The sequence below is a fragment of the Rhinolophus sinicus genome, linkage group LG11 (genome assembly GCF_036562045.2).
Source record: "Rhinolophus sinicus isolate RSC01 linkage group LG11, ASM3656204v1, whole genome shotgun sequence".
Lineage (NCBI taxonomy): Eukaryota > Metazoa > Chordata > Mammalia > Chiroptera > Rhinolophidae > Rhinolophus > Rhinolophus sinicus.
The window spans coordinates 59,314,911-59,330,325 of record NC_133760.1 but is presented as its reverse complement, the minus strand read 5'-3'; the positions used below and the strand labels follow the sequence as shown (position 1 = coordinate 59,330,325).

The following is a 15,415-nucleotide window of genomic DNA, read 5'->3' as shown; positions in this document are numbered from 1 at the left end:
CGACAGCAAGGCGACTAAAGAGCTAAGGCAACACACTTTAGGTTTCTTCCATAAATATGTAAAATGAGTAAATGTCTTGACTGAAAAAAACCTCAATTCAGATACAAGTATTTCTAATAAATTGACTGTCTATATTGGAGAAAATTTAGATGGTAAATGTCACAACAAATGTTTCTCCCTCATCGACAAGTTTTCATGACCTCAAAAGAGGCACCTGTAAACATTAGAGAAGATTCTGTGTGCTACAGCTGCCACTCACGTGGTCCTACGCTACATACAATAAAGGGGGTGAAGAAAATCTCTCAGTTATGTTTCACTTTAGGGAATCAATTTATTCTGTGTTGCTCCAAATGCCTGCACAATACCCGGAAGTAAAAGAAGGAAATGCAGCTCAATACTAAGAACTAGGATCACTGACTTTTCATGGCACTTATCTTTTACCCCCTAAACCTATGAACCCTGTAGACAGGTATTATCATACAGATAAGGAAACTAAATATCATAAAAAGGTTAAATGCCATTGAGAAACCAGGTTTGACACAGCTAGTTGATGGTGGTAGAATTGGTTTTTCCACCAGACTACACTGCTTCTGAAAATACTTCATAAAAGGCTCAAAAAGAAGTCTCGTTGGGGGCTGTCCCGGTGGCTCAGGCGGTTAGAGCTCCATGTTCCTAACTCCGAAGGCTGCTGGTTCAATTCCCACATGGGCCAGTGGGCTCTCAACCACAAGGTGCCCCTGCATCTAAGATTGAACACGGCACCTTGAGCTGAGCTGCCTCCCCAATGGCTGTTGGTTGGAGCGCATTCTCTCAACCACAAGGTTGCCAGTTCAATTCCTCGACTCCAGCAAGGGATGGTGGGCAGCGCCCCCTGCAACTAAGATTGAACATGGCACCTTGAGCTGAGCTGCCGCTGAGCTCCCGGATGGCTCAGATGGTTGGAGCACGTCCTCTCAACCACAAGGTTTCCGGTTCGACTCCCGCAAGGGATGGTGGGCTGTGCCCCCTGCAACTAGCAACGGCAACTGGACCTGGAGCTGAGCTGCACCCTCCACAACTAAGACTGAAAGGACAACAACCTGAAGCTGAACGGCACCCTCCACAACTAAGATTGAAAGGACAACAACTTGACTTGGGAAAAAAAGAAGTCCTGGAAGCACACATTGTTCCCCAATAAAGTCCTGTTCCCCTTCCCCAATAAAAAGGCTACAAGATGTAAGACCTGCTGCACACCTGTGTCCATAAACGTCCTCTTCGAAGAAAAGATATTCCAATAACTACCCAAATAAACTAATTTAGAGAGTACTTTTGGACTTTCGTCCAGGATTTCACATCACCTGGACATTCAAAATGAAAAGGCTTTTGAATAACTAGACACATTTTCAAGACAGGAAATAAGATGCTGGGGAGCAACACCACTGGCCCCACAGCTCTAACTCAGCCACCACCACAGACGTTCCCTACAGCCAGAGACTCTGGCTGCCCAATCCGAGAAGACCACCTCAAACAGCGTCGGCCCCTGCCGTCCCGGTAGGGTTCCCAGGGCACCACTCCCTGCTTCTCCTGCGCCCCACTGCCCCGTCCCTTGCCCATTCATCTTCCCTTCCTCTAAACACCAGAAGCCCCGTGGCTCAGTCTTCACACCTCTTCCCTATCCTCCCAACTCTCTTAATGATTTCATCCAGTCTCATAATTTAACAAATCTACATGTGAAGGACTCTGAAATTTGTACCTCCAGCCTGAGCCTCTACACACTGACCTCACTTACCCACTTCAGGTCTTTGTTCACACATCCCCTTCTGTGTAAAGTCTCCCCCAGCCATCCTAAATGACACCCCCCACCCAGAGCTGCCTATACCCCTTTCCTGCTTGATTTTTTCTCCACAGCACTTACCACCTTTAAACATACTCTATAATTTGCTTATTTATAGCATTTTGTTTCTGTTTGTCTCTCTTAGCTCCCACTCCAAGAATAGAAGCTTTATAAAGGTAGGGATTTTTCCTGTGATGAAGTCCCATTGACTGCAAAAGTACCTGGCACGTGCTAGGTGCTCAGTGAATATTTGTCATTTGCATGGATGAACGAGGACACAAAACGTGAACTTCAGAATACTCAACTCTCCTTAGGCAGCAAATGCAAAATCTCTGACAAACGTCATAAAGTTTGGAGCCATTTCCTTTTACAGCTTTCCTCAACTCAAACCTTGGGAACTCACCACGGCATAGGAGAAGAGGAAAATAGTATCCAGCGTCCCGAGGAAAAGCGTGGCTTCCTCCGCACTGGGAAACAGATGGTTGCTGCTCCAGACCTGCAGTAATGCAACAGCACGTCAGTCCCCGAACCACCTGAAGGAGTCTTGTATATCTCAGAGCACTTTCACATACAACCTCCACCCACTCTCACAGAAACCAGTGGTGGTGAAGAGTCCATCGGTACTTCGTACACAGGAAACACACACACACACACAGTCAAAATTGTCTGCATGATGCAGTAGTCCCCGCTTATCTCAGGTTTTGCCTTCCATGGGTTCAGTTACCTGTGGTCAACCGAGGTCCAAAATATTACAGTATTTTTTGAGAAAAACAGAGAAAGAGACGGAGAGTGAGAGGACAGAGAGAGACCACATTCACATAACTTTTATCACAGGATATTGTTATAATTGTTCCATTTTATAATTAGTTGTTATTGTTAATCTGTTACTGTACTTAATTTACACATTAAACCTTACATAGGTAAGGATGTATAGGAAAAACACAGTATAGATATAGGGTTTGGCACTATCCGAGGTTTCAAGCATCCACTGGGGGTCTTAGCACGTACTCCCTGCAGATACGGGGAGGCTGCTGTACTAAACTGTTATTTGCTTTTTCCCTTTAACTTTTCCATTGATGGTACAAAAGCTGTACTGTACTATACTCACACCAAACTTACTATTAAGCACTGTATTCACTACTGCCACACTCACAGTACAAAAAGGGGGGGGGCAATTCACTTAAGAATATCCTTGATGAAGCAGTAAAAATTATTAATTGTATTAAATCTGGCCCCTGAGTATCCTTATTTTTAATGTTCAGTGTGACGAAGTGGAAAACATGCATACAGCACCCTGTGTACCAAAGTAAGATGGTTGTCCTGAGGAAAAGCACTTGTGTACTTGTGTGAGTTGCAAGCTGGAACGTCATTTTTACTTGAAAAAGTGACTGACAAACTATAGTTATTCAAATTTGGGTATGTAGCAGATATTTCCTCCAAAAAGAATGAAATGAGCCTGTCACTTCAAGATTCATTCAAAGTACAAGATAGAAAAATGGATCCTAATGTAAGGGTATACAAATTAATTAATACAGTTTCAGATTCCACATTTACAACTACCCTTTAAGGAAATGCCACTTGTCAAATTCTGGTGTAGTATCAAAGATAAATACCCTGAATTAACTGAAAAGGCTATTAAAATACTTCTCCCTTTTCTACTGTGTATCTGTGAAAGTCAAACTTTCCTCATAGATTTGAAAGGATCATGTTGCAAGAGACTGAATTAAGAAGCAGACATGAAAATCCACTGTCTTCTATTAAGCCAGACATGAAGAGATCTGTAAGACTGTCAATCAAGGGCCAGCCGGATGGCTCAGGTGGTTTGAGCACGAGCTCTGAACAACAGGGTTGCCGGTTCGATTCCTACATGGGCCAGTGAGCTGTGTCCTCCACAACTAGATTGAAGGACAACGACTTGGAGCTGATGGGCCCTGGAGAAACACACTGTTCCTCAATATTCCCCAATAAAAAAAAATTTTTTTAAATATGTCAATCAATGCCATTCTCCTCATTCGGTATTTTTTTTGGTTTGAAAAAGTCATTTTTCATAAAATGTTATTCATGTTAACATGTTGTGGGTTTACTAAATTCATCCAAAAATAACTTTAAAACCAATGTATTTTTTCAATTCTCAGGGTTTTTTTCCTAAAACAGTCAGTATTTACAAATATAAACCCACAAAACCAAAAGCTCTTTGAGGTCCCCAGACCAAAAAGTTAGAGAACTGCTGGATTAAATGAGTTTTGAGATGGCTGTTACAGAAAAAATTTTGATGTTAGCATATTAAAGAGAAAAATCACAATCAGCAGTTAAAAAAAAAAAGGTGTATCTTTAACAAAAGTAAAGTTCCCAAATTACAATATATAAAGTATGACTCTATTGGAACTCACTTACGTGTGGCTTTTGGAATCAGCCTTTTACTTCACCAACACCTCACACACTGCTTTCATAATCAATAAGAAAGCAGCTCAAACAACTAAGATCGGCCAATATTTCAGCGTGCCAACTGGGGCCCTACAGAACTCCAGTGAGCTGTTTTGCCACATTTTCCCTCGAACCACAATATTTGAACCTTGATGCCCGCCAGGCTCAGTAGGACCCAGGACTGAGCCCTGCTGGGCACACACCAATGGGACCTAAAAACAGGCCTCAAGCAGCTGATGCAAGTTTCAGGGTTTTCTTAGTCTTGTGAGAAGTCACCAAAACTCCCTGCACATGTGGCTTTCCCACAAACTGACCGACTGTCAACAGCTTTGTTCTGCTTCACTGACAGAATTCAGTGGAAATACACTTCTGATTGCGTATTTAACACGTATTTAACATGCTAACACGTATTTAACATGTATAAACAGAACAAAACTAAAACAAAGTAGGACTAACAAAAAGATTCAGAAAATAGGTTACCAGAAATAAGCCTAGTGAAGAAAGTTTACGTTAATAACACAGCTCAGATCAAGGCGACTATACCCAGAACTGGATACACATTCTCTGGTTTCAAGTCACTTAAGCAAGATACAAATGAAACAATTAGAAAGTATGTAAATATTGAGACATAAACTATATAATACACAGTGTGCACAGTTCAGAAAGAAAAAACCCAGCAGAATCTGAGAAAAAACTCAGTACAAAAAAGTGGCATTTTATCTTGTATCAAAGGGAAAAGCACAACATAGACAGAGGGGGAAAATGGTGAAAGGGCATAAGAAAGAATATGAGCGAAACCTCAAGGCAGGAGTGAGCAGTGTACTTAACAAAACTCAATGAAAAAGTAGCCTGGCCAGAATTGTGTGATTTCAAAACAGTGAGAAATAAGCTGACTGGAACGGCACTAGGAAACGGTAAGCCATTTCTGAGCCCTAAGCAGATTAATGAAATAAAATAGAAGAACTTAAGAACTTAGGGGCGGACACGGTTCCCTTCTTAAATCTACCCCAGCACTTTGTTCTGCTTACCTCTACAGGTTCAAGTGTTTTGTTAAAAGCACTTGGGGTCCACTGCTTAGAGATACTGACTTTGACGTTGCTAAATGTTTTTCTTGATGCATGGAGCAACGAATAACTGCAAAAGAAAGGAAATGCAGCTGAATGAAGAGCAAAGAAAACGGCATTCAGTAAAATCAGTTCGTTCTCATTTGTTTTCTTCAATTTTAGAATTCTCTTTTTTAAAAAAAGTACTGCTTTGTAAGGACTATTAATTGAATCAGTCTCTGCTAAGCAAAAGAAAAAACAACTAGTCTTCTTTAATACCGTGTTTCCCCAAAAATAAGACCTAGCCGGACAATCACTCTAATGCATCTTTTGCAGCAAAAATTAATATAAGGCCCGGTCTCTGGTCTTAATTTACTATAAGACTGGGTATGATATGATATAATATAATATAATATACTACCAGGTCTTACATTAATTTTTGCTCCAAAAGACACATTAGAGCTGATTGTCTGGCTAGGTCTTACTTTTGGGGAAACATGGTACGAGCACCCATGTTCACTCACAACTTACCCCTGGGCTTAGGAGATGGAGATGCCACAGATCCCATCCCACTTCACGCAAAGCATGTTAAGTCTTTAGCAGCCATTGGCTACTCACTGCGCTAGCCATTCAGTAGCTTTTTCCTTGCATCCTATCTTTGCCTTGTGTTGATGCCTCCCACCACAAATGCATATCCCCCAAACCAAGCATCCAAAACTACCTATATCAACTCTTAGGAACTAGAGAACCCTCTTCCTAGTTTCTGCCAAACAAAACAAAACAAAACAAAAACATCATTTGTGACGCCTTCAATAAAGATTAATAAATGAAGTCTATTCAGAAGAAATAATCAAAAGAATTGAGGCACAGGGTTATGAATGACAGGCCCCTAATACCAAAAGGCCTGATTTATGTCATCTATAGACCATAAAGTGGCCACCAAGGGCCACAGAATCACACACATGGACGATTCTTCAGTCATGCTGACTGGTCGGGATCTCACACGAATTACCAGAGTTTCTCACAATTGTCTCACACCATTTTTACGGCTCAAGGAGGCACAGGGCTTACCCTGAATATTCACAGCCTCTGTTTTCATGCTTCTGGTTTTAACAAATAAAAGACTTTATATTATATCAGAGTTTTTCAACCATGGCACTATTGATATTTTGGGCCCCCAAATTCTCTATTGTAGGGGGTTGTCTAGTGCACTGCAGGGAGGTTGGGCAGCATTCCACTGGATGCCAGCAGCTCTCCTTGCTCTACCATGACAACCAAAAATGTCTCCAGATGTTGCCAAATATGTGCAAAATAGCCCCCAAGAACGCCCATCTCCGCCCTATCAAAATGTACAGCAGAGGAATAACTAGACTCCTTCATAAGCCCATGCCAATCACTGCATAAGCACCTGCCCTGCAGTAAGTGTCTCCCTCAAGAGGGAAAAGACAACGAGGGAACAGCTGCAGCCACCCACTTACCTGAAGAAGGTGAGCAAGAACACGACCACGTGATGATGGCTGAACTGGGAGAGAAGAGGTCCTCTCCGAAAAACATTTGGCCAGGCCATGTTCTTCTTGACCTTCCCTCTTGCCTCTGGCCTTAAAGTTTGGGCAGTGAACGATTTACATCATTTCTTCTCTCTGGAAAGACACAACATATTTATTAACATTCTCGAAAGAAGCAGGTTACATAAAAACTGAATTATCTGGACTTATAACCAGTCAGCATATACTCAGGCCATGAAAATTAGTCCAGTATACAGGAAGACAATCTGGCCATGTTTAAGATTCAAGAGCCTCTGACCCAAAAATTCAATTTCCAGAGATCTATTCCTAAAGAAATACAAGATGCATTCAGGTCTAATAAACAAAGGTAGTTTTTACAAAGTGTCAAAGGAGCTTTTTTTATTTTAAAGACCTGAACTTTGTGTTGGTCATAAGGGAACAGAAGAAAGAGGCAGGGCCAGTCCTAGGCCATCTCTCTCCACTACGTCCTCTCGCCTTTCCTTGGTCCTCTTTGGAAAACTGTATCCACGCTGTCATAGCCAAGAATTAAGCATAAAGTAAGCATCTAAAATTCTCGTCTGTAGTTATGAGTCTGCAGAAACAACCTACATGTGCAGTAAGTGGGCAATAATTAAATAAATTACGGTGCAAACATATGGCCAAATATTTTATAATCACTTGACATAGTGAATTCAAGACTTTTTAATACCAGGAAAAAAAATCAAGTGAAAAAAGTAGGATATGACTTCAAACATGATCAATTCAACTCTCTGATTACATAACATTTACAAATAAATAGAAAATATACTCGCTCTCTCTGGGAAGTGGGATTACGGGTAATTTTCATTTTCTATACACTTTCCTTAAACTTCTACAGTAAACATGTGTATCACTGTTGTAATCCAAGAGGGAAAATATCCACAGCACAGGAAAAATCCTGTAATTTATCTGTACATTAGAAAATAAAACTAAACTAACAAAATACACCAAAATGACTTGTATGAAAATACACTACAATAGTCACGGTAGGAGACAAACTCAAGAACTCCCCTACCAAAATCAGCGAATCACTGGGCTCTGCTTCACAGGCTGTGTCCCCATAACTGCTATCACATACCTAGTATTGTCACCAGCCACAGCTTGGTTAGATTTACCCAAGTCCTAAATGCAGAGAGACCCAGCCAAAAGGCCATTCTTAATCAACATTGCAGCTGTTTCACTCACTGGCTGTGAGCCCTTGGACAAGTCAGTCTCTAGAATCACAGATGGTCACCTGTAAAGTGGCCTCGCTCATCTGACAGTTCTGAGACGAAAATAAACAATGTACGTGAGGGACTAAAATCATTAGGTACTGATCTGCCCCAGATTAATCCCACATCAGCAGAATGTACCTAATTTCATTCAATCACCCTCCCTGAAAATGTTAACAGAATTATAAGCCGAGTAAGACTATAAAATTCCATTCAAAAAATGTAATAAAAGAACTTTCTGTCTGTAATTCCAGGAAGTCACAAAACCGAGAGCTATTCGTGTTGCTGCTAAATTTATCCCCATCCCCAAAATTAAACATGAAATGAAAGTGGAAAAACTGCAAGCTTTATTCATTCTTCATAAAGCATAGCTCTTTGAATTGAACACATCACACCTCAAAACACTGTACTGAGTACTTCAGGAAAGGTTTGGGGTATGAAATTCAGTAATTTATCAGGTAAAAGAATAATTCCTAAAAGTTACGCTCCCACAGATTGGGATTACATTGCTTCGGCAATAATGGTTGTGTATTTCAGGGCTTTACAGTTACATGAATAGCTTTAAATGACTAACAAGCTGTTTGAGACCATCTGCATTTAGTTTCTAAACAAACCACTTTGCCTTAGCTACAGTGACAGGAGAAAAGGCTTAATAAGTACACCAGGAAAATAGTTGTAAACATTTACCTGCTACTGGCAGAATGGCATTTAAAATGAACCCTGACGTAACATCTGATCCTACGTAATTATAACAATTAATAATAATAATACCTTGCATTTCTATCCCCTACATCACAGATGTGATTTCTAATCATCAGTGAGCTCTGGGGCCCAGGGAAGCACACAGGGTTTTTGCCAAGTCTGAACCCATCAAGCACGTCCAACTTTCTGAAGACTATTTTCTTTATTGCTCTAAATAGAGACGGAACAAATGTCTCAATGTTTCAAGTGTGTGTAAATGCCACTGTAATTGATAAAACCAAAATTCATTTACATGTTTCTGAATTCACAGTAGCTTGTCATTTACTATTTTCTCAATCAGTGACTGAAAAATACAACTATCATGTGGAAACAAGAATGATCTTTTAAAAAATAAAAATTTACTAAAAATAAGATCCTTCCCATCAAAAGGATCCAGAACCGTTGAAACAGGTTGTACTTTTCAAAGCAAGTTCATAACCGCTAACTTATCTGATCTGTAATGCAGTTTGTTCTGGATCTTAGAAGGTTACCCACATAAGGTATTTTCCAGAACGGAACACTTCAAATTGTACTATCAATGCTGAATAAAAGATGGTTTCAGGGGCTGGAGGGTGGCTCAGGCGGTTAGAGCTCCATGCTCCTAACTCCGAAGGCTGCCGGTTCGATTCCCACATGGGCCAGTGGGCTCTCAACCACAAGGTTGTTGGTTCAATTCCTCGAGTCCCGCAAGGGATGGTGGGCAGCGCCCCCTGCAACTAAAATTGAACACGGCACCTTGAGCTGAGCTGCCGCTGAGCTTCCAGATGGCTCAGTTGGTTGGAGCGCGTCCTCTCAACCACAAGGTTGTAGGTTCGACCCCCGCAACGGATGGTGGGCTGTGCCCCCTGCAACTAGAAATGGCAACTGGACCTGGAGCTGAACTGCGCCCTCCACAACTAAGACTGAAGGAACAACTTGACTTGGAAAAAAGGCCTGGAAGTACACACTGTTCCCCAATAAAGTCCTGTTCCCCTTCCCCAATAAAATCTTAAAAAAAAAAAAAAAAAAAAGATGGTTTCACATGTAACATGTTCAGTTTTCCCCTGATAAACACTGCCTTGGAATATAAAAAAGTCCAAAATTTTCACTTACTATTCATGTTTAAAGTCCATTCCAACTCAAATACACCAAGATCTAAAGCTGTCTTGAATTAGGAAGACTACGGGGGAGACACACCGTGCAGTGGGAAGGAAACACTGGTAGGACAGGAGACAGCACACGTGAGGCATCCAGCGCACCTCTCACCTGGCCCAGTCTTCACCCACCCCAACCTTCTTACCACGCTCCCTGGAAATCTAGACATGCAGTTAATAAACTGCGCTGTATCATAGCGGACCCCTGCCTGCCCCCCACATAAGCCCGCTTCCTCTGGGGTCTCTCAAGGAGACGCAATCTCTCGTCTCACATCCACTTCTCCTTGCAGAGCCCCAGCTTCTTTGAAACTCACTCCTGGTTGTCACCTACTGACCTTGGCCCTCACCCCTCATGCAGACAGCTCCGGCCCCACTTCCCCCCACCACTGCCTGTCACCTCAACATCCACGCAGGTCCTCTACCACTTCCCTGTCCTCTCCACCACCAGGCTCTCCCTCCACCTCACAACAGAAACCCACTCCATGCTCCACACCCGCTCCCTGTTATGACCAGTAACTGAATCACCTCCCCAAAATGAATTCAAACATCCCTTCCTTCCAGAAAACTGCTGCCTTCCACACTCCCCACTCCAACAGTCATTTGTGCCTCAGCGAGGCTCTCCATTCGGTCACATCACCCTTTTTTCCGTTACCCTTTATCCTCCTCTCGTCCTCATTCCCTGCTGCACCTACTTAGAATCTAAACTGTCTCCTTTATGGGACTTTTCTTCTTCGTACCTGTGTCCTCCTTCCCTGCGCCCAAGCAGTTGATTTTTGCCAGAGAAAAGAATCACACACAGGCCGCTCTCACTTTTTAGATTCAAAACCACAAACCACAAAGGTCAGGCAACGCTGTCCGGCAAGCCTGCACTTCCCTCGTCATTCTGCTCGCTCAACCCCTGAGACCAGACAGCGATTTCACACGTCTCTCTTTAAACTTCCCACCTCGCTCTCCCCTCCTTCATGTAGAACCCCAGCTTTCCGGTAGGACTCCCCGATCTCCACCTTAACTCACACACCCCAGGTTCCCAACAGTACATCCCAGGCTGCACACGCTCCAGGAGCAGCCCCTTCACACTCACACGTGCACAAACGAGCACATGACACACACTGTTCTGCACCATATTTCCCTGCACTGATCAGAGGTTGGGGGACCGTCCACATCTTCACCTACAGCTGCCACACTGCAGTCTCCTTCCTACTGCACATCTGGTGGTTCCCCTTCCTGTGCCAGTAGATCGGGTGAGGAGCTGAGACGGTTCCTTCCTACTCCTGGCACCCTGCCTCACCCTCACCTGCCCCGCGCCCTCACACTCACCACAATCACCCCACTCCTAATGCTTTTTGTGCCGGACCCACAGAGCCCTTTGCGTTTGCCATTCCGCTGCCTGAAATGCTTCTCCTGGTTCTTTGCAAATGGCTTGCTCTTTCTTTTTCTCGGCTGGTCCTCTAATGTCATCTTCTAGGGGGACCTGCCTGGATCACCCTGTTTGAAATGGTCTCCCTCAGTTACGACCCCTCTCATTTCTCTCTCTCTTTCCTCCCTTCACAGCATTTCTCCCAATCTGATTTAAGTGCTTACAAGTTTATCGTTCGTCTGTAAACTCCATAAAAGCTGTGGCTTTACCTGTGTTAAGTCCGCAGCCACCGTCTTTCCACGAAAATAAGACCTAACCGGAAAATAAGCCCTCGCTGATTTTTCAGCATGACATCCCCTAAACATAAGTCCTACTGCGTCTTTTGGAGCAAAAATTAATACAAGACCCGGTCTGTTTTTCGGGGAACACGGTGTACCCCTAGCACCTACCAGAGCATTGAGAACGATCAATCAAGATGTTTGGATGATGAATTCTCTGACCGACGGTCAACACCAGCTGCTTGCAAAGGGCCAAGCACTGTGCCAGGCATCTGCCAGGTATGACTGCATTTAGTTCTCACATCTTACAAACGAGAAAACAGATTTTACAAAGGAATAGCTTTCTCTTAAGAGACGAAGCGAACACTCATACCCAGGCCTGACCCTTAGCCCCTAGGTTACACTGCAGAAGAGGAAAAGATTAAAATACAAAATTTCCCAAGTTGGGTAAAACACAGTAATTAGAAATATCTCACCTTAAACTTAGAGATACACTTATAAATCCAGGATGGAAAAACAACGCACTTTGTTAGCAATAGTGGTTCTCTTACACACTACACCCAAATGAGAAGGCATTAAATGGGCAATTACTTCACTCGCCAGACCTCAGTGTTTATGTTTGCAAAGTATGAAGATTATGTGTCCTCAGTGTATAGAGATGCAGGTGAAAAAGTATTAAATGGATAGCTGAGTTCACCTATTAGTATAATTTAGCATCCCAATGCTCTCGACACTTATACACGTGTCTTTTTTATCCCACATTCTCATTTGAAGCCGTTTACCTGTACCACATAAATCCTTTTATTTGTAACTCTTATCTTTCTGTAATTTTTCTCTTGTCTTACATTGTTTAATTACCACAGATGCAAAATCCCCAGCACTTATCTGTAAAATACTCTCATCTTATTCCAGGGTTCTCAAAACCACACTCTTCCTACGTATTCCGAACACATTCCAAAGACAACTCGTTTTCAAGATAAAATCTTTCCCTCTCCTTGAAAAGGACTTATACTCCAGTAAACAGTCATTGCTGTGACATTACTTATCCCTGGCAAACAGGGACAAAACACAACGTTCAATAATACAGTTGATCCTGACGGCTGGAAAGCAACAAGACTTTGCACTGACTTTAATTTTATAAAAGTTCTGTTTCTGGGCCATTTTCTGAAGGAAATCAAAGACAAATAGGAGAATGATGTGACCTAAAGCCACACGGGGCCCACACAAAGGCGCTGAAAGTTCAAGCTGGGATCCAAGACCTTCCACTTAACTCCATTTAACCTCAATCTCCTCATGTAAAGACCGAATAAGATAACTATACAAACAGAGTCTTAGTACAGAGCATGGCACACAGTGAACGTCCAACAAACGGGAAAGAAATCATTCAAGCACCAAGACAATGAAGAAACAAGATGGCAATTAAGAACGACATTTATTCAGCCCGGGAACATATGCTTCTCCGTATTAAGGTTTCAGTAAAAGTTAGCGTGACATCACCTACAATCTTACATTTCGGGAACCGCCAAAAGCCCCCTGGACACATTCCCATTATCCTCTGTCAACAGTGGGAATAACCAGACCTCGTTCTGCAAACTCTGCGGGAACGAGGGAAGTAACTGACCGCACTCCTTGCCTGAGACCGCGGGACTCACCGAAACCCAAGCCCGTTGTCCCCCCCACACCCCCTCCTTTAGGTCCAGAAGCCCCCCCGCCACCTGACAGCAGCCGCTCACCGGGTCTAACTACGAACCCGCACGAGCCCCGCCCCCCGCCCACTCGCCTCTGGGCCCCCCGCCCCCGCCCCCGCCTCTGGACGCCCCGCCCCGCCCCTCGCCTCTGGACGCCCCGCCCCCGCCCCGCCCACTCGCCTCTGGACCCCCCGCCCCCGCCCCCCTCCCGCGCGGTCCTCGCCGCCCCCCAGAGGCCCCGCAGCACCCGGGGGCCCACGGGCCGACCCGGGGTGGAAGGAGCCTGAGACCCGCCGGCCCTGCCCGTCGCCCCCGCCCACCGCCATCTCCGCCTCGCCCTCCGGTCTCCTGGGGCCCCGAGGACCGGGTCTCCCGCGCGGCGCCCCCATTCCCGCCCCACGCGGGGTTCTGCCCCGTCTCGGCTCGGACCCCACGGCCGCGGTTTGCACACCCGACACCCGCAATAATCGCCGCGCTCTCTCTGCCCGTTCCGGTCACTCCGCTGGGCACCCTCGCCCGCCCGCCGCCTCCGTCGCCTGCTGGACGCCTCCACCGCCACCTCAACCCCGACGCCGCGCCCACGGTTTCCGGGCGCCCACGTGACCCGCGCCTGTCCCCGCAGCATGCTGGGAGTTGTAGTCCTACCGCGAGGGCAGGCGGGCGAGGTGGACCCGGGCTGCCTCCAGCGGTGGGGGAGGCCTCTGTGGCCCCCGCTGCTGGGCGGCGGGGACGGATATTGGCCAGGATTGTTAGGAAAAAGGCAGTGACGGAGAGATAAGATATAATAGGAGGAGAAATGATGTACAGGTCGTCATTTTACATAATAGCTTTTTTCTGCTCTTTGTTTTTACAGAAAGTAATGTGCTGCTACTGATCTACCATGAGAGTCTAAGCTTTGGTTGTCGTTAATTAACTACAGTTGCCCGTATCACAGGGCTATTAGTCTGTCGGTGTCGTTCACTGTTCTACATCCCATTTCACCCACCCAGAAATGAGGGTTAAGGTCCTGGCAGCCTCAAGCAAAAATTAAAGGCCTTAGAGCACACAACGCAACGAGGGTCCTCTACCCTTCTGGGCTTGCTTTCAACTGTGGAGGAAATGTAATTTTAAAAATACAAACTCTCCCAACCCAGAAAACCTCTCCACAAAGGTAGTACATTAGAAAACCGGTGGGTTTTTTTTTCCGTCTTACAGATTTCCTGAATACGTATTATCATAAAGAACGTAAGGTAAGTGTCGCGTCCAGCACAACACTGGTGGTGAGGGTGCCAGAAGGGGCGGCTTTGGGTTAAGTGTTTAAGAAAGAAACAGACTTAATGTAGTTTAAATCTCAGAAGGCCAGGGGACTCACAGTCATGAAAGACTGGAGCCCAGATTTGAGCCTACTGGTGGTTTTTATTGGTAAGTACACAAGGGAATGTTATTGTTTTTGACATGGTCTGTGAGACTCATTTATCACGTTTTAGAAATAACCGAAACAAATTATGTTGATCTTTAAAGAGGCGAAGCAGAAAGTGCTTAAGGAGAGGTATTTGACTCTCTTGAGGGACAATTATTACATGTCAAAATTGTTTTACAGAGCTGAACAGAGAGAGCTTAATCTTATCGCTCTAAAGACTCTTCTCACAATTGAGGAAAGCCAGAACCAACAGCGGCTTTTCCCAAGCAGGCAGATGGGGGGGCAAGGCCCCTTCCCATATCTTTCTAAGACAGCTCTTTTTGAGGGTCCCCACTGGATTCCACCTGGCTTGAGTTGTTTGCCACGTGGAAATCTTACTCGTCTTTGGCTGCAAACCATCTTTTGAAGACCAGACAAAGAGACGTGAGATAAAACATTGAGATAAACAAAGTCCCAAATAGACACAGTGTCACAGACTTTTCTCTCCTCAAGAAAAGACGGGGGGGGGGGGCAATCGCTAGGCTGTTCTGTGACAACAGGTAAGGAGCATGGAATAGTCTGGTGGAAGGAACATGGGCTTTGAGTCAGGGGGTCTGACATTCAAATTTGACTCTTTCAATCACTAGCTGTGACCCAGGGCAGAATGCAGTTTGAGCCTCATTTTTCACAGCACTTTTTCCCTCTTTCCCTGTGGTACTTCAGGAAATAGAGATTGATAAAACAATTCCTGCCCTAACGAAGTTTAAGATCTGAAAGAAGGGGTGAGATAGAAAAGGAACGATAA

At 44.4% G+C, this 15,415-nt stretch overlaps 2 protein-coding genes across 10 annotated transcripts in view; one reads left to right on the top strand and one right to left on the bottom strand.

Moving 5' to 3' along the window:
* The window catches only part of SLC37A3 (solute carrier family 37 member 3), a 77,006-nt gene that overhangs the window by 30,932 nt on the left and 30,659 nt on the right, over window positions 1-15,415 (bottom strand). For 4 of the 9 annotated variants that reach the window (XM_074315282.1, XM_074315285.1, XM_074315281.1 and 1 more), the window contains 3 exons: window positions 6,759-6,920; window positions 5,266-5,371; window positions 2,217-2,309 (listed from right to left, as the gene is read on the bottom strand). In XM_074315282.1, coding sequence (XP_074171383.1) covers window positions 2,217-2,309; window positions 5,266-5,371; window positions 6,759-6,847 — 288 coding nt within the window. In that variant the 5' untranslated portion in view covers window positions 6,848-6,920. Of the gene's footprint in view, window positions 1-2,216; window positions 2,310-5,265; window positions 5,372-6,758; window positions 6,921-7,197; window positions 7,391-9,868; window positions 9,973-11,715; window positions 11,849-13,683; window positions 13,900-15,415 lie in introns of those variants that run through there. The other 5 variants (XM_074315279.1, XM_074315284.1, XM_074315283.1 and 2 more) reach the window with 5 other exon arrangements.
* LOC109439797 (uncharacterized) overlaps window positions 14,023-15,415 on the top strand; it is a 58,168-nt gene continuing 56,775 nt past the window's right edge. Inside the window, exon 1 of the mRNA XM_074315273.1 lies at window positions 14,023-14,461. The gene's annotated coding sequence lies outside the window, so the exon portion shown is untranslated. The remainder of the gene's footprint in view (window positions 14,462-15,415) is intronic.